General features: G+C 35.2%; 1 protein-coding gene across 1 annotated transcript; it reads left to right on the top strand.

Moving 5' to 3' along the window:
- The first annotated feature begins 567 nt into the window (after nt 1–567).
- On the top strand, nt 568–23,551 carry LOC149919399 (F-box and leucine-rich repeat protein 13-like). The gene is given in 11 exon segments (XM_090134385.1): nt 568–582; nt 1,170–1,268; nt 1,858–1,975; nt 4,253–4,275; nt 4,949–5,115; nt 6,117–6,136; nt 6,139–6,242; nt 15,038–15,121; nt 17,651–17,748; nt 19,912–20,046; nt 22,318–23,551. Coding segments are annotated over 10 exon segments (789 nt in total). The 3' UTR covers nt 19,973–20,046; nt 22,318–23,551.
- Nucleotides 23,552–23,756: the final 205 nt, after the last annotated feature.

The raw sequence follows: 23,756 nt of genomic DNA, 5'->3' as shown, positions 1-23,756 counted from the left end.
AGCCAAAAGCCAAATAAAATTTCTGTGTTCCCATTGTTTGGAATTAAGAAAATATATTTTTTTTAAGATTAAATGAAATGAATTTTGACATTCCCACAAATGTTTTTGCATTTCACCATATTTATTTTCTAGATCTGTGGGGACAGTTTATTAGGTCTTTATATTTAGCTGTAGTTTGCTCCATGTTGGTTTTAACATATTGTTTTAGATAGCAGTATATTAGCATACAGTTAAGGAAAAAAGCAAACCAATCATGTATATATCAGTCTGAGAAGTTGCAGACAAGGGATTATGTTTTATATAGGATCATTTTATTGACTTCTGTCCTATAAGTGATAAATATATATATAATATCATACTGAGTCAAGCAGCAAAATTCTGTTTTGCAGGATTTTATAACATCTTAGACTCAGAATCTTCTTTAACTTTGGAACATCACTCCTCACTGTTCATTTGAAGAAAAAGGTTTAAGTAGGATTTTCTCATCTAAAAAATACAGTATTAAATTCCATATATGTTCTAGTGATGATTCCATGGTCATCTGTAGTTCGTGAGGCAATCTTCTAAATGCTGAAATTCCAAGTGAGTTGAGAAAGCAGTTGTTTTACTAAAATGTCCATTAGATTTCACATTATTTCAACACCTTATTTTCAAGAGTGCCTGATGTTTGTTAGATAACCCTCAGTGGCTTTAGAAAGGAAATTCGAGATTAATATTTATACTAATATATATATTTATTGCAACAGCATCTGAATGTTGAGTAATGCAATTGAATTTTGTCTGAATGCATGAGATCTGTGTTAAAAAACAGTTTGAGTGAAAAAATTAGAAGCAATCAGTACAAGACTTTTATTAGCTGCTTTGGTACAATTGTTTTTGGCTTACATGGAGAAAAACACTAAATTACTGCTATCTGTGGTATTAAATTGCTATGTTAAGCAAGCAGTGCTTTTCCAAAGAAATTCAAAATTCTTTAGACTACAGTTAACTTTTTCTGTCTTTACTGAATTTCAGAAACAGATATGCTTGTTCAGTTTGTCCAGATTACCTGCTACCTACTATCTATCCTTTTGAGAATGGGAATCCCACTTAATTTTAGGTACCGTACAAAGGAAAAATGACCATTTTGTTATGCTTATGAAGACAAAACTATTGTATTTCTTACTCAGATTTCAGTTGATGGCTTCAGAAATATTGGCAATGGCTGCAGTGGGATTCGAGATTTGCTAATCAGTGAAATGCCAACTCTTACAGACAGATGTATTCAAGTAAGTAATTGAAATCTGAATTTTGGGGGAATATCTGATGTTAGACCTGGATTAACCTCTCAAGTGATTTTGAAGAAAGTATACAGATGAAGATGAAAATTTCTTTCCCAAAGCACTTTTGAAAGCTATCGTCTAATTGTGTTTTAAAATCTTACTAACTCTTGTTCACTAACAAAAAATTTCAATTGTCTTCTTTTGCTATATAGGTATAGCTCAATTAAAATCTTCTAGTTTACCTGGTGTTGCACCAAGTATAAAATATGGGAACATTCTGCTGCTAACTTAGCCCATAACAAAAAGTTTTTCTGGCTTCTGCAGAAGTGGTTGTTAACTGTATCACTATCTCAAGTGTTTGCCATACTTCACATCTCCAGTTACTTCTTTGCTTTGTGTTTCCAAAGATAATATATATGTGCAGAATTTCAATTATATATATTTTGAACTCATATGTTATAAGTTACTGTTGAAATGGGTTACAACTATATTTTCAGAATTCTAACTACCAGTATTATATTCAGAATGTCTGCTGATCTTTTGTTATGTGACCACATAAGCATGTTAATAATTTATTTCACCTTTCTCTTCAAAGGCTCTGGTTGAAAAATGTCGACAAATAACATCTGTAGTGTTCCTTGATTCTCCACATCTTTCTGATACAACTTTTAAAGCCCTTGCTGAATGTAAACTTGTTAAAGTCAGGATTGAAGGTTAGTACAATATTTCACAAAATTATTTTGAATGATTTTAACAATTAATCCACTTTAATCGATAAGAAATCAAGAAGAATCTTTCAACTGATTTTACTGAGTATTTGGATCCAGCCGTTAATGTATGCCAGATGTGTAACTTTATCTTATGTGTTTCAACGGGAAATAACCAAATTACTGACCTGAGTTTCAAGATGATGAGTAAATGCTGCCAATACATCAGGCGCATTCATTTTGTGGGATGCCAGAAGATATCAGACACAGGTCTTAAGATGATTTCAAAACTGAAATATATTCTTGTCTTAAATGTGGTGGACTGCTTAAGGTACTACCTCACATCCAATTTCCTATAAACCACTCTAAAGAAATTTTAATAACTTTAACTGTACTCATAATAAGTCCCGTTAACATATCTTTCAATTTAAAAAATATATACATTCTTATACTATTAATACATATATATTAGCATTTAAATATATTTACATATAAGTAGGTTTTTTTTTTGTTTCTGTACCATGTTTTCAAAAGTCCATTCAATATTACTCCAGTTCAAGCAAAGTAATCAACTGTAGAAGTAATATTACTTAAAAATTAAGGTCTGTTTTAATGGAACATGGCAAGTGTCACAGCTCTATTAATATTTGAATACTGTTTATTTTTGTGAATATTAAAATAGTACATTATATCTATCTATTACTAATATACAAGCAAAACTGACAGTTTTTGACAACTACCAGGACAGTATAGTGTGTTATCTTGTAGAGGAACAATATAGTCGATGTGGAGACTTTTCTATTTCAATTGTGTCATGTATCAGCAGAAAAAGGACCAGTGATAAACCTTCCGAAGTTGAACACTTATTCCCAATCTATGGCATGGTGATGGAGTTAAGGGTGGATGGGAACAGGAAAGGCAACCTCCCCAGCATTCAAAATCAACAGATTTATAAAATATTATAAATAAAATAGAATTGTAACTGCTCTTAAAAATTCTATCATCATGTTAAGTTTTAGCGATTGTGTTTTAATACATAAAAATATGTATAGAAATCTGATAACGTTGCATGTAGGTGTGCTGAGAAGTGCTGAATAAAACTGTGACAACATTTTGAAAGTTCAGTTGTGCAGATGGGACAACTGCCTGAATATTCTGGTTTAATATTTAGAAGGCAGGATTTCCAGTGTGTTGGCTTCCTGTGCTGTGATCGTGCCCATAAACTTGTTCACTGCCTCTAACACCAAACATTTATTGAATTATATTAACAAAATTTTAAAAATAATTATAAAGCTATTTTAAAACTGTATTTTTAAAATTATATTTGCAGTTATTTGTAAAGTTTTCACCATTAGCAGAGCTATAGGTTGTAACAAATATAAACTTTGCGAAGTGTTTCTTAAGAAAAGAGAGACAAAAGTATAAAAGGGAATTATTAGCATTTATCTGTCCTTTATTTGGATAGCATGTTGATATAAAAATTCACTCTGAATCAGCAACATATAAAAATTTATCATAGAAATCAAAGGGAACACCATGGTGGTGGTAGAATCTTAAGAACAAATTCTGAAATACTTTGTTTATAAGATATTAATACTCCTAATCAGTTCCCTTTTTTCATTGTCATTTTATCTTTGTCTGTCCAACTTTTTCTAACTTAGGAGTCACATGGAATTATTATAATTATAATTATTATTATTATTATTGAGAAATGAATGAACAGAAATAGCAAATCTAACAATTTAGAATTCTTAAAATTATACTAAGTGTTTGACTACATGTAAAAATGAAGAAAGAAACTTGTCATGATTATTAGAATTAAGGAATAATCATAGAATCATAGAATCACAGAATCACGAGGTTGGAAATGACCTATAAGATCACCTAGTCCAACCATCTTCACATTGCCACTGCTCCCACAAGCTACTAAACCAGATCTCGCAGCTCCTCATCCAGATAATAGAGATGTGAGTAAAAAGCTGACTAAAAGCACAGACAATGCAGTGATTCAAACTGCTGGCATATTTTCTCCACTTACATATGTTGTCTTCTTGTATGTTAATCCAAGTAAAGCAATGTGTGATTTGTGTTCTTACATGATTACTCAACTGACAAAAAACTTACCGTATGTGTTCACTGCACAGTTATTTCAGCAGTGCTGTTCTTACCCGTATGTTTCAAATACCCTGGGATTTGCTGTGATTGTTTGTGCTGCAACAGACTGTACAAGCTAAAATATGATTCTGTCCCATTTACATTTTGGATATTTTGTTTGTCTATTAGGGAACACAGAAGAAAAACTGAGAGTGAGTTAGAGAGCTAAGTGTGCAAGTAGTATTAAACATGTCAAAGAAAGGAACTGGAGCACTTACCAAGTTGTAGTTAGCCTACCAAGCCTCTCAAGTTGAATGACGGATTTTCTGTTTACCTAATCTTTCATGTTTTCTTTGTATGGTAGGAGTTGGAGAGTTGTGTGTCTGACATGCAGTTGATTAAGTGGAAGTCTTAAAGAAATGACTCTTCAGTCAGCATAGACAGAATAGCTGCTACTACTACGTGCACATACATGTACAACCTCTGTCTTCTGCTTCTGTGCTGGAAGATTATTTTTCATTTAAATTATTTCTATTATTTAAATTTAAAAAAAAACAACTAATATCAAATATTATATCAATAACAAATGTTACTCTGAAATAAGCGTTAAAAGAGTTCTGATACCTCCTAGATAAGTTTTACAAGCTGTCTTTTGAGGTGCAATCATATCTGAAATATGGAAGTAATGGAAGTTCTCATAATTTCCAGTAGATTTATTTCAGTAAGTTCTGTTTTTTAGCGGTCACAAAAAGCAGCTGAATCAAGCCATTAATTATTCTGCCTTTTTTTTTTTTAATTTAAAAGGGTATTTAAAATTATCAATATTCATTTTTCCTTATCTCTAATGTAGGCTACTGAATTTAAATTTAACGTTGAATTGTATAGAACAGGAAAAGCACTTTCTATGGATATTGTTTGCATTTCTCGCTTAGAATCAGCGATGGAGGTGTTCAGCCATTTGTACGAGGTTCTTCAGGAGCTAAGCTGAGAGAGCTGAATTTGGGTAACTGTATCCATGTCACTGATGCTTCTGTCAAAGAAATAGCACAAAGGTACCATTGTCCAGTACAATATTTTTCTAATGTGATTAAACTTTCAATATGTTTTTAATGTCAAAGTTCTTAATATGTTAATAAATTGATAGAATTATACAACTGATTATATACAGAAGTTTGCACTAGTCCCTTGCTAGTTTGTGCTAGTTCCTTGCAGTAGCCCCTTGCTAGTCCCTTTTGTTATTGTAAGTCTCTTAAAACGATCCATTATACAACGAAGAATTCATCAATATAAATATGGAAACCTGAGACATCTTAATTTTATGAAAAAAGGGCTTAAGAGATTGTTGTCAGTAACAAAACTGCATTAAATGATTAGTATGTCTGTGCCTCATTTTTGTAAGCTCAATAAATAATCATGTCTGTATAAACAAAAATTATTCAATTGTTAAAGTCCTTCATTTCCTGGTTCTCAGAAGAAGTATTGGTATTGGCAATCAAAATATAATTTCTAAATCTCAAGAGAAGTTTGGAGTCAGTCTTTCCACTCATTACTTGATGTCTCAGCAGGGCCCTTGTTTATACTTTCATAACATTAGTTGTGAACAATTATAGCATGTTTACTTGTAAGGGAATGCCATCTCTGTTTTTTTTTGTTAATGGAATCTTGCCCCTAAAGCTCTAAGCACAGATGCATTAACTTTCTGAAGGGGTATACTTTTTAGACCTTTTGGTTTCATAATGAACACACAACTTAGTTATTGAGGAAGTAAAATTCCGTCTTCCATGTGTGCAGATTTGCAGAACCTTCCATGGTTTGAAGTATTTGCAATACTTGTATGTTATGATATAGTCTCTGGAAGTACCTACATAACATAGATGTCAAGAGTAATGTAAAATCCCATGGGTCTAGAGAGTCTATTTTCATAGATACTGTTAAAAAAATCACAGGGGTTATTACAAAAATGTACTTATTTACTACATTTCTCTTTAAAAAATGGAGAACCAACATTTCTAGTTTATTTTTTTTATTATTATTATTTTTTAATTTAATTTAGATGTCATCAACTGACCTACTTAATCTACATCACTGTGAAAATGTGACTGATGCTGGAATTGAAGCTTTGGGAAATATGTTGTCACTGATATCCATTGATCTCTCTGGAACCTGCATCTCAGATATGGTACATACATATATAATTTAAAAATTATGGACTTATATAAACAGATATATATATAGAGAGAGAGAGAGACAGATAAAAAAAATCTTTTTACTATTTATCTAGACCTCCAGAAAAAAATAGAATTATAAATCACAGAATCATAGAATGGCTTAGTTGGAGGGGACTTTAAAGGTTGTCTAGTTCCACCCTCCTGCCACCTACCAGATGAGACTGCCCAGGATCCCATCCAACCTGGCCTTGAATGCCTCCAGAGGTGGGGCATCCGCAACCTCTCTCAGCAATACATTCCAGCAACTCTGAGTAAAAACTTCTTTCTAACACCTAACTTGAATCTCTCCTCTTTTAGTTTTAAGACATCCCCCCCTTGTCTTGTCACTATCAGACCATGTAAAATGTCAGTCCCCCTCCTGTTTGTAAGCTCCCTTCAAGTACTGGAAGGCTGCAATGAGGTTTCCCCAGAGCCTTCTCTGCTCCAGGCTAAACAAGCCCATAGGACTTCATAGGAGAAGTTGGGGCCCTCCTTTGAACCTGCTCCAACAGCTCTGCAATCTTCCGGTACTGGAGGTCACAGAAAACCACTAGATTTGTCAGGCAAGATCTGCACTTGGTGAAGCCGTACTGGCTGTGTCAGATCACCTCCTCATCTCTCATGTATCTTAACTTCTCCTCCAGCAGTATCCACTTCGTGATCTTTCCAGGCAGAGATGTGAGGCTCACCAGCCTGTAGTTTCCCAGGTCTTCCTTTCTCACTTTCTTGAATATGGGAGTGATGTTTCCTTTTTTCCAGTCATTGGAGACCTTGCCTAATAGCTGCAGTTTTTCAGATGTGACGGAGAGCAGCTTGGCAACCACATCAGCCAGGTCCTTCAGAATACTGGGATGTGTGTCATCTGGCCCCATTGACATCTACACATTCAGCCTTGTGAAGTGGTCTCAGTGGCCTCGCTTTGCCCTTACACTGGGAGGGATTTTGCTCCCCCAACCCTCACTTAGAAGTTCAGGACACAAGAGGCCTAAAAAGCCTGACTGGATGTGAAGACAAAGGCAAAGATCCTGTTAAGTACTTCAGCTTTCTCCATGTCTGATGAGGCCAGCTCTCCCTTTTTATTTATCAGAGACTGACATTCTCATGCCTGCCTCTTCTGCCCAGTATATCTAAAGATACCCTTGTTGTTTTTCACATCCCTCAACTCCATATGCACTTTGGTGTTCCTAATCTGATTCCTGCACAAATGGACAGCATCCCTATATTCTTCCCAGGTCCCCCATCCCTGCTTCTTCTGCTTATACTTTTCCTTTTTTTTCCCTCAGCCTGACCAGTAGGTCCTTGCTCAACCATGATTGTTTCCTGCCTTGTCTGCCTGATTTCTTATTCTGGGGGATCAAGAGCTCTTGTGCTCTCAGAAAGGCATCCATAAAGCACTGCCAGCTCTGTCCTGTTCCTTTGTCCCTAAGGACAGTTTCCCAGAGGATCTCATCCAACAGTTCCTTAAACAGCCTGAAGTTCGGTCTCCTGAATTCAGTGTCCTGACTGCTCTTTGCCAGGCCTGCATTCCTTGAGGTCACAAACTTAACCAGTTAAAAACTCACATGTATATGAAGCAGTGGAGTTCCAATATCATTAAAACATTTAGAAATGTGTAATGCAATATTTTCCCATACAGAGGCAGTACCTAATAAAAGGTAATTCTCACTTGGGAAATTTTTCACATTTGAAAGAGAGAAAAAGAAAGAAACAAAAAAGATATTTAACAGCTCTAAATCTGATCCATAAAAAGTGTTCACTAAACAGATTATTATTATTTTTTTTCTCCAGGGTGATTAGGCCTGAGGAAAGCTGAAAAGTTGGTGGTTTTAAATGTTAAATTTTCAAAAAATGTGTTTTCCACAAGATAGATTTTATGATTAAAGTATTAGTTCTAATAGAGGGACTGCACTATGCTGTGGTCTAGAAAAATAATCGCTCGTGAAAGAATTGCAAACAAGGTGTCTTCAAACTGTCAAGTTGCTAAGACTCTGGAAAGCAATATAGCAAGTGTAGGAGCCAGGTTAAACATAGCAGGCCTCCACATAAGATGTTCTTGGCAAGATCCTGCCTTGTGTGCAGGGTTTAGAGCCAATTCTGCTGTTACTTTTGTATTTCAGGCAAACTCTTCACTGAACACTGAAAGCTAGCAGAAACTTCACGAAGAAGTGAATGACTCTATGACTTCATAAGAAAACTGTTGCTATATTCATTCAATTGCTGTTCAATCAGAATTCTGATCCAAAACTTTACTGTTAGTGCCAACAGTAAAGTTGTTTTTTTTTAAAAAAAAGCCCTTATCCCTCACAGAGGCCTGAAAATAATTTAAAAAAAAACAAAAACACAGAAACAAACAGAAAACAAACTAAGCTAAAAAAAAAAAAAAAAAGATAGGGGAATCTGTGGAGACTTTATTTAATGTGCTTATTTAAAATATTATAAGATACATATGTATGAAATTTATAGTGCCTTGAATTACTGTCCCACAGTCTTTCAACACGAATGTTTTCTTTCTCTCTGCAATCCATACATACCCTCTTAAAGTGCTGCATTGTTTCTTCCTCTCGTTTTCACATAGCACAACCCATGCCGTCGGCAATAATCCAAGCTCTTCTGCTTACACTGCATTTTTAAGGCATTCTGTTTTTTCCCTCCCACAAGACAGATAAACTAAGCCGGAAATTGGCCATTTATCGTACTTGTCATTTCTGATCTCAGTGCCTTGCTAACTAGAAATCTGTTAGGTTTCCACTGTTTGCTGTGTTTAAAGTGTATGGCTCTCATTTGTAATAAGTACATTTCCTAATCTTACAACATGAGTTGATGGAAAGAAATAGATCAATCTGCTTTGTAAGAAAACTATTATTTGTATGTTCTGACTTTATATTTTTCATTTTATTAGCATATAAATGCAGTTGTATTAAGATTCTTTTTCAAGTACTGTGTCCAAATTGCTTGAAAAATGTAGTAGAAAACAGTTATTTATGTTCAGTAATTGACTCCATTACAGTATGAATGCTGAGAAAGAGAAGTTGTAAGACTCATTTTTTTTTTTTTTTAGTCTGTGCAGTTGATCTCTTATTTTTGCTGTCTTGGTTTGTGATACATGCAGAATGTACAACATAAGTTTGCAGTATGCAAGAGAATGTTCATTTTTTTGTTTTTCAAATGATGGCAGAATCTTTCAGACCACCAAAGCAGAGCAGAATTTGCTGTAATGATAATACCAATATGTTCTTAGGGGAAGAATAGGGGAGAGAAGATACATTAGAGTTAATTTTTCTTACAAATTTGTACCTCGTGTATGACCGACTTAATTAAGACTTTAATCAAAATGGAAAGGTTTTTTTTTTTCCCACTGTTGGTGCCTTTCTGTTCAATAGCTTCTTTGGGAAAGAAATGTTTCTGTTGAAGTCTGTCTTTCATTCAGGGAATTTGTTGCATTTGGAAGAAATATATTGGCTCAAACTTTTGACTGACAAGAGAGCTTATTAATATAGAAAAATACTGTAGAGTCATTGTAGACTCACAGTAATAATAAAATATAGTGCTTAGAAAAAAAAACCCAAAAACTGGTAGTCTCTCATATTTGCAGAAATGTATTATATTTGTCCAGAATCTATCAGTCAGTAGTAGGATAAGTCAAGAAATTTCATCACGTTCTTAACTTTATATGTGTGCCTAAGTGTCTTGGTAAGTCAAAGCCAAAGACCATTCATTCGTGAAAACAAATACCATCCTCAGAAGAGGATGTCAGCTTTATGTGTGTGAGGGACTGTCTATTCTATTACTGTGATGGGAACTCAGTCAGCTCCAAAAGCTATTTGTCATATAAAATCAGTCCCAGTAATTCAGTGGAAATGCTTCCACGAGATGGTGAAGCAGTTTTAGTTATAAGATTTGTTCTGTTACTCTCCATATTTTTATTAAAACGTTGTAAACTATTTCTGATGTTTGATGTGATACAGCTTTGGCAGTTTTGCTCCAATTGTGAGTCTGACAGCGAGCAGCTGCGCCGTGTTCATCTTCAGTCTGACACAAGTTGCTGGTGCACATGGTCTGGACCACCCATCTTCTTTTGATAGAAAAAATCATTAAATATTGAAATATTGGGATTTTCAAGGAGAAGTGTTTAAGTCACGCAGGATTTAGACAGTCAGAAGAAGCATAACAAAGAATAAAAAAGGAATGGTTAAAGTAAATCATTTGACTCCTGACATAGAAATATACACTGTCCACAAGAAAAACTGTATATGCCCATCAGGAAAACTTGGTGTCACTGGTAAATTACACGCTGGGTAGTAACGAGAGGGAATAAGACAGACTTAAGTATAAAAACAAGATAAAATACTTTAAAAATTGAAGGAACTCTGACACACTTCTAAAATTAGAAGTCAAAAAGTAAATATGGAGATTGTGAAGAAGTTTTCTATCACAGTTGTTTCTTCATCTTCTTCCATAGTGGCTGTTATGCATGAAAGTTTCTCTATGTAATGACCCAAGGTCCCATTCTCTCTTGTGGTTGTCATTCCTCCTCGAGAATCATATGTCACATCAAGTCACTTAATCAGTCACAGATTTTTTGCATCCTGGCCATGTCAAATTGGCCTTTAAATTTGAGGGTAATTTGTAATCCTTGGGAACTATGCAGTAGTGGTTACATGATGGCTGTATAAACAATTAGTTCTACTTTTTCTTTTCCTATGTGTTTGTACTTAATGATTTTCAGATACTGGCTGCACCTTAAGGCCAGGCTGCAATATAAATATTTACTAATATATTAATAGAATGTTTCTAAACAGATCACAGGGGAAAAAAATACACCTTGGCTTTATGTGGTTGTTTAGAATAATTTTTTTTTTTTCTTTTTTTGCAGTCTTTGTGGGATTCTGGATTTATGGTGTCTTGAATCCATAGCTGGCTCCACATTTTGGTCTGTTAGAAAATTAGAGTATTAGGACTGAGGAAGAGCCTTGTGAAGGTTAGGAAGAAAATATTACCTATAAGCAGCAACAGACTGCAAATGAATTGATTGCATTTGATTTCTAGAGAAGAGGAAGTGACAAATCACACATCCCTAAGGCAGGCAGAAGGAAATGATAAATATTCAAGCAAGCTCCAAATTCAAATGCTAACAGTCCAGTTTTCTTGGGAGAGCAGAGGAAGAGAATTTGGCCTGAAGAATTAGTAACTTAGTTCTGCCTAGAAATAGGAGACTACCACAGGGAGATATTGCAATCAATTGTTTGGGGCTCAATGTTCTGACAAAACAATTAATCACAGTAGAAGTCCTGTTGTCTGGACTTAGAATCAAGAAACAATAGCAACTGAATTTCACAAGTCAAGATTTTGTCTAGCCACAGATGGTGTTAGATACAGAAATTAAGTAATTAAGTAATAATACATTTAAGGAATGTATTATACACAAAGTCATATAGGGAGATTTCTGCACTGCAATTAAAAATGCGTTTACTGCTCCTCTAAACAGATCTGACACACCTTTATATTAGCTCAAGTATTGCAGACAACATAGCTACATTTGTTACCAACTTACCAGTTTTCCAGAAAGTGTTATCTGAAACAGAAGAAACAGAACTCTGTTCTGCCATCTGCATATTATTGTTAGCAAAATGATACTGCAAGATCTCAGTTACGTTCTTCTCTGCTAGTAAGTGCTTGAAACTGGTGCTAGAACGTGGCTAGTATGTGCAGAAATCTAAGCATTTTAGAGAATGAGCTGAGCCATTTCAAATTAAATAACTCTCAAATGGAAGGTGGAAGCTACTTCTTAAGAGCTCTTCCAGGATAGGGGTGACTTTGAAGTCAGTCTCTTTGATTTAGGGAATGCACAGGAAGAGACATCTGTGTGTCTCTGGAACATGAAGACAAAGATACATTACAGATGCTGACCTTTAGGGTTACCAAGAGATACGTGAACAGAAATCTCAGAAGTTGAAAATAGCATAGTGCATTCATTGCACTCTGTGGTTGGAAGGCATATACTTGCAGTTGGTGAAGATAAATAATAAAGAATTGTTCTCTGGTAAGACAAAGGTGACTTCCATCTCAAACAGCTAAAGACCCTCACCAGATGTTGCAGTAGACTCTCATCTTTTCATCTACAAAACTTTGGTGAAATAATAACAAATGATGTTCTGCAAGTGTTTGTAGGTCTTACACGAAGTAACTGAAACAGAACAATGCTATAAAACTCAGTTACTTGAAAAAAACAGCTACTGGCGAAGGGTGAAATATTTCTTATAAAGTTGTTTTCTAAATAGAGATGGCAATAAATATGCTATACAAGAGATGCGGGACAAAATCTTCCCTTTCTCTGTGGCACTGATCCAAGAGACATGAGATTTCTTTATGTTAAAGAAGGATGGTTTTGTAAGCCTGTAGAGCAGAAGTCATATTCTGTATGCTGCATCGTGTTTGTTCTGCTAGCATATGTTTCCAGGAGTTCTGATGGTAATATCATAGCTCTGACCATATCTTGTAAAAATGTCTGGAGGCTTAGTATAGGAGACAAAAGTCTCAGAAATAGGTCAGTATCCCAGATGGGAATCCCTGATGTTGTTTTTTAGAGAATACTACTGACTAAATCAGGAATTCTAGAAAAACTAGGGATAATTAGCTACTCTTTCCCTTTCCTTTTCAGCCTACTCATGGTATTGCTGTACGAAACATAAAACTCTGTTAGATTTAAATGTGATAGTTAAAAACTTCATATAGATTCCTGCACTGAACTTGCTTGAAGAGGTTTGTTGTTGGAAATGTCAGTTTCGTAATTTGTCTGATTGACAGTTCGTAATGACATTCCTTGTATTCCATATCTTCAGCCTTTTTCCTTTCTCAAATCTGCTGTTATTAATGAAAGCCCTCAGAAGAGACCTTGATTTTTATAATAAAAATAATTTTATTGTGACACAATGTTAGTCACATGAAATTATTGTAGATTAGCTTTGAAGTAATAGCAGCATTCATTGTGTTCCAGCAAGAATAATTACTTAATATTTCATTTCTAAATACCATAAAGTTGTGCCACTTTTAGATAAAGAGAACTGGATGAAGAAATTTTGTCCATAAGGCCACACTTATCGCTGTCAATCTCTGCTGTAAGGAATTCACATTTTGACATAAACATACTTGGGGATAAAGTACATAATCTTTTGTTGCCTTGAATAGGACTGCTCTGGTCAACAAAAATTTGAAATGTGTTGATTTTCATGAAGCTGTTGAAAGCAATGGTTACCATATAAATGTGTCTGCTGAGGAAAAATGCAAATTTCTCCGTTTTCATAAGCAGCCAGGATTGGAAATCTATTTCATTGTTCCATTTTTTTGTTTTGTTTTTGTTCAGGCTGTGAGATTTCAGGCATTTGCAAAATTTGAACTCCAGACGCACTCTCCCAGCATTATCATTACAGTGTCCACATCTGGGTTCCAGACACTATTTACATGTGCTTAGTTTTTCAGTATGATATTTCCTCTGTGCAGCACTGTTCACTGCCTAATTGTAGATAATTTTTTAACCATACAGACTGAAGCGATAACTTTTGTTTTTCAGTAATGTTTGTTTAATGATATGAAGAACACAACCTCTGCTGTAAATAGCAACATACATTTTACAAAAATCTACATTTAATTTTCCTTCAGATTTAGAGCTGAAATTCAGAGCAAGGTCCTGTATCCTGATGTACAACCAGTGAAAAAGACAAAGCAACTTCCTTTTGCACTCCTGAAGTAGGAATTTACTGAAGTTGCCACCTCTCAATAGTCTTTAATATGTTTTGTTGGTTGTTTTTCTTGTTTTTTTTTTTTGAAGTAGAATTTACCTTTGAGTGTGATTCCACCATTTCAAGTATTGTCTTCTTGTAGTCAAAATTTGTAGTTATAATCATGGCTGTAGTCATAAGAGCCCACTGATTAGCAAATCCTAAAGGCAGCAATTTTAAGATATTTTATGGTTGCAGCAAGTAGTATTTTCTTCTTTCAACAAATGCAAAAAAACCCAAACAAACAAACAAACAAAAAAAAAAAACAAAAAAAAAACAACCTATGAAAATTCTTTCAAACTCAAATTTTGAAGGAGATCCATAAATCTATTTTCTTTTATGATTGTGCTGTGTCCCATGGAAGTATTTTTCACATTGTACTTTTTCTCCAGTTTCTTTCTTTCTGAGCATATATAAATTTCTTTTCTTTCTCCAGTGCATTATTTCTGTAAAGAATTCTTACCTTTTTGTGTACTTCAGGAAAAAATCAGAAGATAAACTACATGCATTCTGTTGAAGATGCTCACAAGAACCTAGCATTTATTTGTTCCCAATAGAAGTAGATAAAATAAGACAAGCTGGTCTGCTGGATTTTATTGGATTCATGAAAATCCTTAAGAAATGCTTCATAATAAGAGGTTAACTAGACAACAATTAAAATTACTTTTATTTTGATTTAGAAAATAATTCCAGCCAATAGGAAAGTTATTTTCAATATCTTAGAATGGAAATCCAGACTACAGTTCTTACTACGTAAGGATTTCTATGCGTAACTTTAGGCAGCTCATTTATATAACATCTCCAATCCTCTTTGTAAAAAGTGAAGTTCTGTGAGGGTGTTCCGTGGGATTATTTTTTGTGTGTGTGTCTTAAAAGATGCTATAATTCTTAGATAGAACATTTAATATACAAACATTGAACATATGAGCATATTAAAAGCAATTATATATAATTGCATGCTTTTATTTTTATTTTTTTCTGGAATTTTTTAGGGTTTGAGAGCCCTTGGCCGCCATAGAAAAATCAAGCAGCTTTCTCTATTGGAATGCAAAAACATCAACGACACTGGGATTCAGGTAAAGCTTAACCTCTTCTCTTGATGTTTCCCTGAAGCCTCTTTATTCTTCAAATTAACCATGTCCAAACAGATCATATTTTACTCTGTGCAACATCATTCATTCTTCATTACACTATTCTACACTTTTATAGAGTCATAGAATCATAGAGTGGCCTGGGTTGAAAACGACCACAATAATCATCTCGTTTCAACCCCCCTGCTATGTGCAGGGTCGCCAACCACCAGACCAGGCTGCCCAGAGCCACATCCAGCCTGGCCTTGAATGCCTCCAGGGATGGGGCATCCACAGCTTCCCTGGGCAACCTGTTCCAGTGTGTCACCACCCTCTGTGTGATGTGATTTTCTTTTCACAGTCCTTTTCATTTTATTTTTCTTTACTTCCATGAATTTTAATAAATTTCAAATTCTGCCTTCTGCACTGACTCCGAACGATCGTAAGAAAGCTTTATTGCACCGTACTGCGCAAATTACAATCTAAATTGCTACTATTATTCTCTTTCCCTTGCTCTACAAATCCTTTACCAATTTCTATTTAATACATATTTTTCCTGCTGCTAATGTGGGTTTTCAGGTAACGCTTTCTGTTTTATTAGTCAGGCTTTAGTTGAATGTCATACTTACATGACCAAGCATGGCAAGCTCAATGGAATAGTTAAACTTCTTTTATTCTATTACACGAGGTTCTTCATGTGCTGCTATATATTGCTACATGCCATTGCCTCTTAGAGGCACAACAATATGCCTCAATGTAATTCTGAAGTACATTTCTTACCAACAGAAATCCTTAAAAATAATAACTTATGTTTCAGTGATATGCACATGTGCTTTCCCCAGATTGAGTAGATTTCGTAGCTGCTTTATGGAAAGAACAACACAAATTGTACTGTGCTGTTTTTCAGAAGAAAAAACCTGAACCTTTTAAAATGTCCTATAAAAACATCAACTGAGTAATCTGTTAAAATCTAATGATGAAATTAATCTGCTAGAAAATGGACTATGTGTATTTTAGCTAGATATTGTTATTCTTAGGATTTCATGCTCCCAGTGGGATATCTGTTGAATCTCTGTAAACTTCCTTTTTACACTGTTTTTCTTATGAAAATTATATACCTTGTTCTGAAAATTTAAACAGTGGATCTCAACAGTATGAAGCCAGATGTTGTTCTTAGAATAAGAGATTAGCCTGAACTACGCATTGTTTAGTGTTCTGACCTTAAACTTAGCCTATAAACTGAGAAATTTTCCAGGTCAGTAATCAGATAGGAAATTACTTCATTTGTTAAAAGACAACATACAAATTGAAGCTGCCGCAGAGGCAATTATTTACATTGATGATAAGTAGTTATACAGTAAGACAATATTTCCTCTTCTGAATAATCAGCAATTGTAGAATTTTTTAATACTAATATAGTATTTGAACTCCATGTACAATGCTTGTAAATTATTTTGTATTAATGATTTACCAACTCTTGCTTTTTTAATTAGCTGACAATGAGATTTACCATCCAAATATTTATCCTACTTACACTATCGTTACAGTGGCAACTACATATAAAACTCTGATTTAGTAGTACTCATTATCTTGTTTTGTTAAAATCAGTTATGCCAGTGTGTAGTTGTGTTACTGGAAGTCTTTTTATGGGTAAAGCATTGACTGATGCCTGGAAGAGACTTGGAGGGGAAGCAGGGATGATCAGACGTACGGACCACTTTCCATAAAAGGAGCAAATAAGCAAGCACGGAACCTGTGGTCTGGAAAGGAGATGGCTGATGGAATACAGCTGAGATCTGTACAATCACAAGTGGCACAAGAAAAGTATATAGGGGTCAACATTTTGCTGTTTGCTTTCATATGTTATCTATTGGGCATGAAGCAAACCTAGTTTGAGGTCTGAGAGGAAGAAAAGGAGATGTCTCCAAAATGTACTGTTAGGCTGTGAAGTTCCTTATCAAATGTTGGTTCAATATGCTTGAAGCTTATTTATACTTAAGGAGATTTTACAGATTCAGTACGATTACATAGACTTACACCTTCATGTTTCAGAACAGTGCAAAAAACTAGGCATCAGTTGGTTATCTGTCAGTGGAAGAAGGAATTATCCACTTTGCTGGAAAGAAGAGAGGTAGAATTTACATCTAAATAAGAGCCCTTTTTTTTTCTGTAACTGAGAATTGATTCTAACCATACGGAACAAAAATAATTAAATCTTGTTGCTCAGTGGTACCAATTTTGTGCCCATAAACCCTTGCAGATTGTCAGGCAAGGTACAGTGCAATCCCAGTCTCTGGCCTCTACATTTTTTCCATTATAAGGCTCCAACATCCATCATTTTATAACCATATATTATATGCATGAGTCAGTCGTTGTTGCACCACAAGGGATGCATCTGGTTTGAATCTTCTAGGGGCACATACATCAGGCCACTAGAATTTGCTTCTTTAGGAATAAATCTGACTGACCATTCATGAATGTTCTGTGTAAAGGTCTGTATTTCCATGTTTTTGTTTCCATGAAACAATGATCAAGTCTCTACACGTCTTATATTTCATCAAAAGTTGGTGCAGAGCCAGCACTGCTTCTTTCGGAGGAGAATGTTCAGTTCTATGCTCTGCTATGATCATTCAGTAAGTATCTCGCTATATACTCCAAAAAAAGAATGTGGAAAAAAAGAAGCATTTACATTTTCTGTATCTGCAATATGAATTTGACTTGAGTCAAACTGATCCATCAGCAGCGAGCACAAGAAGATACAGGTGTATCAGAAACCTGTCATGCATCTAGGAAGGGCAGGAGGAAGAAGAGATAGGAAAGTAACTTAAAACCAAACTCAAACTCAAAACCACATCATTATTTGAAGATGGAATCTGAGTTCATGGAAAAAAAACGTAGAGAGGAACCTCACTGTATGCTGCGCATTGTGATTATTTTTTGATTACATAAAGTATACTTAAATTTAAAAAAAAATGCTTTTGGAGAGGACTTTGATATCACAGTTAAGGTAAAATGCTGAGGGTTATAAAATGGCACAAAATAATGCTGACCTCACAGTGTTAATTCACTTACTTGTTCATAGGCATTATAACAGTAAATTATAATCTGATCACATATTTTGTAAATAGGATTTCTGCTCATTCATAGCTCAGACAGTGCTCACTTTATGTGCAGCAATTCTGTTTCAGATTTTCATTAATACTTGTGTGCTTTAAGATCTTATTTACACAGAATTAAAACAGTGCAAAAAAGATAAAAAATTATATTTCCTACTTATGCTATTCATTTATTTTAATGTTTTGCAAACTTTATTTATTTTCACAACCTCTTCTGGATTTCTCAGGTATTAGACCCAAAGATGAAATAACAAACCAATCTCCATTTCCTTTGATTGAAAATTATATCCTAAGTGCTATTTGCAAAAAAATAATGTAGGGGTAGACTTTAAGAGCAAATACAGATCCTAACTCCGAAGGATATATTAAGTACGGATGTAGGCAAACTATGCCAGTATAAACAAGATAAACATATCTCTCAGGCATTGAAATCTTGGCTTCAGCTTGGGCTGCATACCCTAGCTGAGAATGTAGTGATTAGATCAGCATGTCTGAGGATAAGTCTGAAGGGAGTTCAGTTTCTCTTACACATGGAAAAAAGATATATCAGTTTTGGTTTTTAGAATACTTCTATATTGCTGTTAACACCCTGTAAAGCTAGAATTGAAACAGGAGAGGTATAAAAGCCAATTTTTATAAATTCTGACTTGTTCACTCTAACCAGTTCTATTTTAAAATACTCACAATCAAATATTTTGTAAGACCCCAAACCCAAGAAGCATTGCATTGGTACAGCTATGCCGATGGAGGAAAAAAAAAAAAAAGCAAACGAGTTAGGATACAGATGAAAAATGCTAAAAAAGTTGGTCCATGAAACAAACTTTAGATTGAATAAGTTTCTTTGGATCTGTTAATAAAAGGCATTAAAATCACACACCTTTTGGTCATCAAAAAGCTAGCATTTGCCACTGATCAGCCATAGGCTGGTGCCTGGGTTCCTGTTTAATGCAAGGAAAAAATGTCAGTAATAAAATTACAATGGACTTTTTTTCACAATGATAAATAAGTAAGTGCATTTATGCATCTCTGTGTGCATGCTCATGTTTACTTATCCATGTAGGCCTTAGTCAATTCACTTCGGAACTAATTCTAGAAAGTTTTGAAAAGCTTCAAGCAGCCAGTATTTTCTATAGAGGAAGATTCTACCTATTGAGGTAGAATCTCTATTGCAATAAATGCCAAATTGCACTGCCTTTAGACCAGGCATGGAAGATCAGCTCAGTGACAAGTTTAAGTTATCTTACCATGTTTTCGGCTGGAAATGATAGAAGAGGAGAGATACTCACTGAAGCTAATTCCACAAAGAGTTCTGCTGCACTCACATCATGGCACTATTAAGTGAAGAAATTTCAGGTTACTCTGTTCTTGAGGAAACAAATCTACGGGCTCATAAAACAAAGGTTTCAACACACTGAATTAGAAGAAAGGAACAGAATTTTATTCTAATAACCAGAGAGCTCATATCAGCTCCAGCAGTGGAAACAACCTCTTAATGCAGCTCTCCTATTTTCCAGTGAAATTCCCAGTCTATGGCTGAGAGAATTCACTGCTTTGAAGGCTACATAGAACAACTGAAGTGCTTAAGGTGGACCACAGGATGGATGTAAATGTGTTGTGCATTGAGAAAAGCAGAGCAGACACATTTCCAAAGAATGATTGCTCTGTTTGTTGCTCTTTCAGGTGTTCTGCAAAGGCACTAAGCACCTGGAATATTGTCATGTCTCCTGCTGCCATCAGCTGACAGATGAAGCTGCAAAAGCTTTGGCATTTCACTGCCACAAACTAACATCTGTCAGCAGAGCTGGTTGTCCAAAGGTATATATGAGAACTGGGGCAATAGTTCAATAGTTTTGGGGTTGCTATTGCAAAGGAATACACAGTATTTCATTCAGGAATTTGGCCTGCTGCCGTCTATATCTTGTCACAGTTCTACAATGCATTCATTTAATTTAAAAATCAGAGCCTAAGTTCAACTGGTTTATGTTCTGGGACTTGGTTCTTGAGTGTGTTTGGCATTCTTCTAATGGTTGCGGTTAGAACATAAAGATGCCTGCACTGGATCAGGCACAAGCCTGTCTCAAGGAGCTGATGTCTGGGAATGAGTAAAGAGAAGGGCTTTTAGAGATGCTTCCTGCAGATACTGTCTGAGCTTCTGGTGTTCTGGGTGCTCCCAAAGCAGGGAGCCTTTGTTTTAATAAGTCTCCATATTTTCATGCTTTGTTATTTCTCCAGTGCTCTTTCTGAAGGAGACTAGAGACTGGCTAGTCTCTACCTACTTAAACTCTTGATATTGTTCAAAACCTCCTAATGCAATGTATGAGAAAAGCTAGACACAGAGAAGTACTTTTTCAGAAGTTGGCATTTAAGTGGAGAGCAAACTTCATAACCAGGGATGAAGCACTGTTTGTACCAGATGAGCCTGTAGAAACTGGCTGCTGAAGCACAGTGAAATGCGTTATGGACATGTTGTTGTGTATCTTTACATCCCCTCTAGGATGTAGGCCAAGGATGTTGCTCCATGTCTTAGAATAGCCCTTAGATCATATCTTAGGGATATCTACTACACAACATTAATTACTATTTATAGGTTCTCACTATTCTGTATTCTTTGCTTTTTAGTAGTTATTAAGCAATTTTTTCAATAATAACAGAAATTGTGGATGTTTATCTTACCAAAGTAGTTGAAGTTATATATTTTTTGCAAGCCACACATTTCACTGCAACTTTTAGGCATCTCACACACACATCAAAATTAGCATAAAATATCAGTGGATGCATCTAGGCTGGAAATTGGCTAAGTTTCTGATTATCAGAGCAGTGAATTGTAAAACAGAATCCTGGAAAGGGAGACAAGGACAAAGTGTCAGGTAATGTTAGGATGGCTTTTAATAAGGGAATGAACTGGGTCATATTTTGTAGTTCCTTCAAATAGGAACAAGAACTAAACTCAGTGATTTAGTAATCTCCCTTCCTAGTGCTTCATTCCTAGATGATATCTTCCTTGTTAAATGGTTATTAAGCCAATCTGTTAACCATTGTATTCAGAAAAGAACATCAAGGCTTTTTCAAATAAACCTACACATAAGTTTACAAGTCTTCTTTTGACTTGAATCCAAATTGACGCTCCATAAAATGAAACTAATGGGTCATTCAAATCCTTTGGCAACTGCCAGTACAAATTGAAGCGGTCCAGATGCTAAGTAAGGAAATATTTTCCACTCAGAGACTATTTAAAAATGGCTGGGGAATTAAAGTAAGAATGTACCTTTTGCAAAGGTCTAAATCTAGTCAAGTCATGTCATGTCTGACAGCCATGTCCTGCAACAACAGGACCCAAACCCAAATGAATTAAGAAAAATCATAGCAAAAGAACATGAAAATACAATATAGAAATGTGTATCCAAAAAGAGTGTTTTGGCATGTGCTAGGCAGGTTACTATAAAATTAGAGTAGTTTTTCACTTCAGTCATATTTTGGGGGCAAATTAATTGTAAATAAACCCCATTGGCTTCAGTGAGCCTTTCTGTCATGTATCTGCATACCCCCAGGAGATAAAATTTATGCTCATAATATAAAATATTCAGCAGTTCAGCTCTGAGTCTTACTCAAGGAATGAGCCTGATTCAGGAGTAATTCTTAACTTACTTCATAGGAAAAAAATGAAGTTGCTCTGGGAAACATATCTTATACATGAAAAAATACAGAAAGAATTGAAACTAAATCTCTGGTTGAGTGATTCAGGTATTTGAATAGCAAAGTTCTGAAGATGCCGTTCAGTGGACAGTGAATTTAATAATTCAGTCCTGTGGCAGGATTAGCATTTAGAGTTTGATGAATGTGAATTTCCCTTAAACTCATCTGACAGTGAAGTTCAGTCAGCAACTTCTGTTTATTTCAGTAGGAATATTAGTCCATTTATTAACCTCTAAATCTATTTGTTAATCTATTTCAGATCTTATCACTGAGCACATAGCTAAACTTTAATTTTCAGACACTGAAATTGTGTGCTATTAAGTGTTCTTTTTTTGGTTTGTTTTTTTTTTCAACTTTTTTCTAACTTCAGGATCCCTTTTGCTTCATTTACAGATGACTGATACCTGTATCCAGTATTTGACCACAGCTTGCAATTATCTCCACTTTTTAGACATCTCAGGTTGCATTAATCTTACTGACAAAGCACTAAAATGTCTTTGAAAAGGGTGTAAGCAACTCCAGATTCTCAAGATGCTCTACTGTAGAAATATTACCAAGTAAGAAGATACTTCCTAATCTTCATTTAGTTTTAAACCTCAAGGCATAAGATATGCCTTCACTGGTATTTTGCTGCTCCTTTCATCTCCTTTATCTGAGGAGTGGGAAGGGTGGGCAATGCCCACGTGGCTGCCTTAGGATTCTTATGGCTCGATGTAGATATCTACATGTCCTAGTGTCAGCCTGAAGTGAAGGGAAATAGGGAATCCATCCATCTTTATGGTAGAAAATGCTCTGTTAGGAAAGTTTACACAGACATGAGGTATCACATGAAGGAAATGTGGAATGTGAGGGAGAAAACCAGGCTGGGCCTCCTGCCCTCAGCCATCATTTTGACTACATACTTGAGCTCACTCAGTGTGTTTGTGGGAGCCTGTGGGAGCCCACATCCCAACAATTAAATGTCAGTGCAGGGATGAAGTGGAAGTGAGCACTGATGTGGGCCTGTGCTTGTAGTGTAGCATAGTTACAGTGAATGAATCAAATATCATAAGCATAGTTTCATGAAACATACTACAGTTGGAAAAAGCAGGTCACTTACCACCATGTTTCCCCCCTGTTGTAAATGGACCTGCTCTGTTGCTTCTCCATGACATTCAACACCAGTCCATTTTGGTCAGGTTTAGATTTAAGTTTTCAGCTCTGAGTCTCCAAGATGCACACTTCTATTGTGTTTAAGAGCCCTGCAGAGTAATCACCTCACAGCTAGAGCTGCAAGTGACCAGACATACCAAAGGTACTGACTGCTTGGAAAAGAGCTAAAATCTAAGTACGGTTGATATATCTGGGTATACAATTTTTTACTTAAATAACATTAAATATATTTATGTTAGATTATAGAGAGTATCCATTAAGAAAGAGTGTTAACCCCCACGTAGAACATTTACAGGACTGCTGTAGATTGAGCACTCCTTGCTAAATCATTCCAGGGTTCAATAGTCACTTTATAGACAACAAAGCTAATGCAGACCTTAGCAACTTAGAAGATATCTAGTGTGCTTCATGCTTTCCAAACCTTCCTTGGTTTATTTTCCTCTGTTTCATCACAGACAATTCTGTTCTCATTACTTTTTTTTTTTTTTTTACTTGTCAGGCCTCATTTTTGTCTCTCTGACTTAGTTTCCTTAATGTCATCTTAGAATTTCCTTCTCAAAATCTCTACTTCTAATTAAATACATGTTAGCTATGGAAAATGTCTTGAAGGATTGGTATGCAACAGTGGTGATTAAAAAAATCATTCTAAATGAATTACACTTTATTAAAAAAAAAAAAAA

Source organism: Phasianus colchicus, chromosome 1, assembly GCF_987193195.1.
Source record: "Phasianus colchicus chromosome 1, bPhaCol1.hap1.1, whole genome shotgun sequence".
In the NCBI taxonomy this organism is placed as follows: Eukaryota; Metazoa; Chordata; class Aves; order Galliformes; family Phasianidae; genus Phasianus; species Phasianus colchicus.
This window is presented reverse-complemented; position numbering and strand designations above follow the sequence as displayed.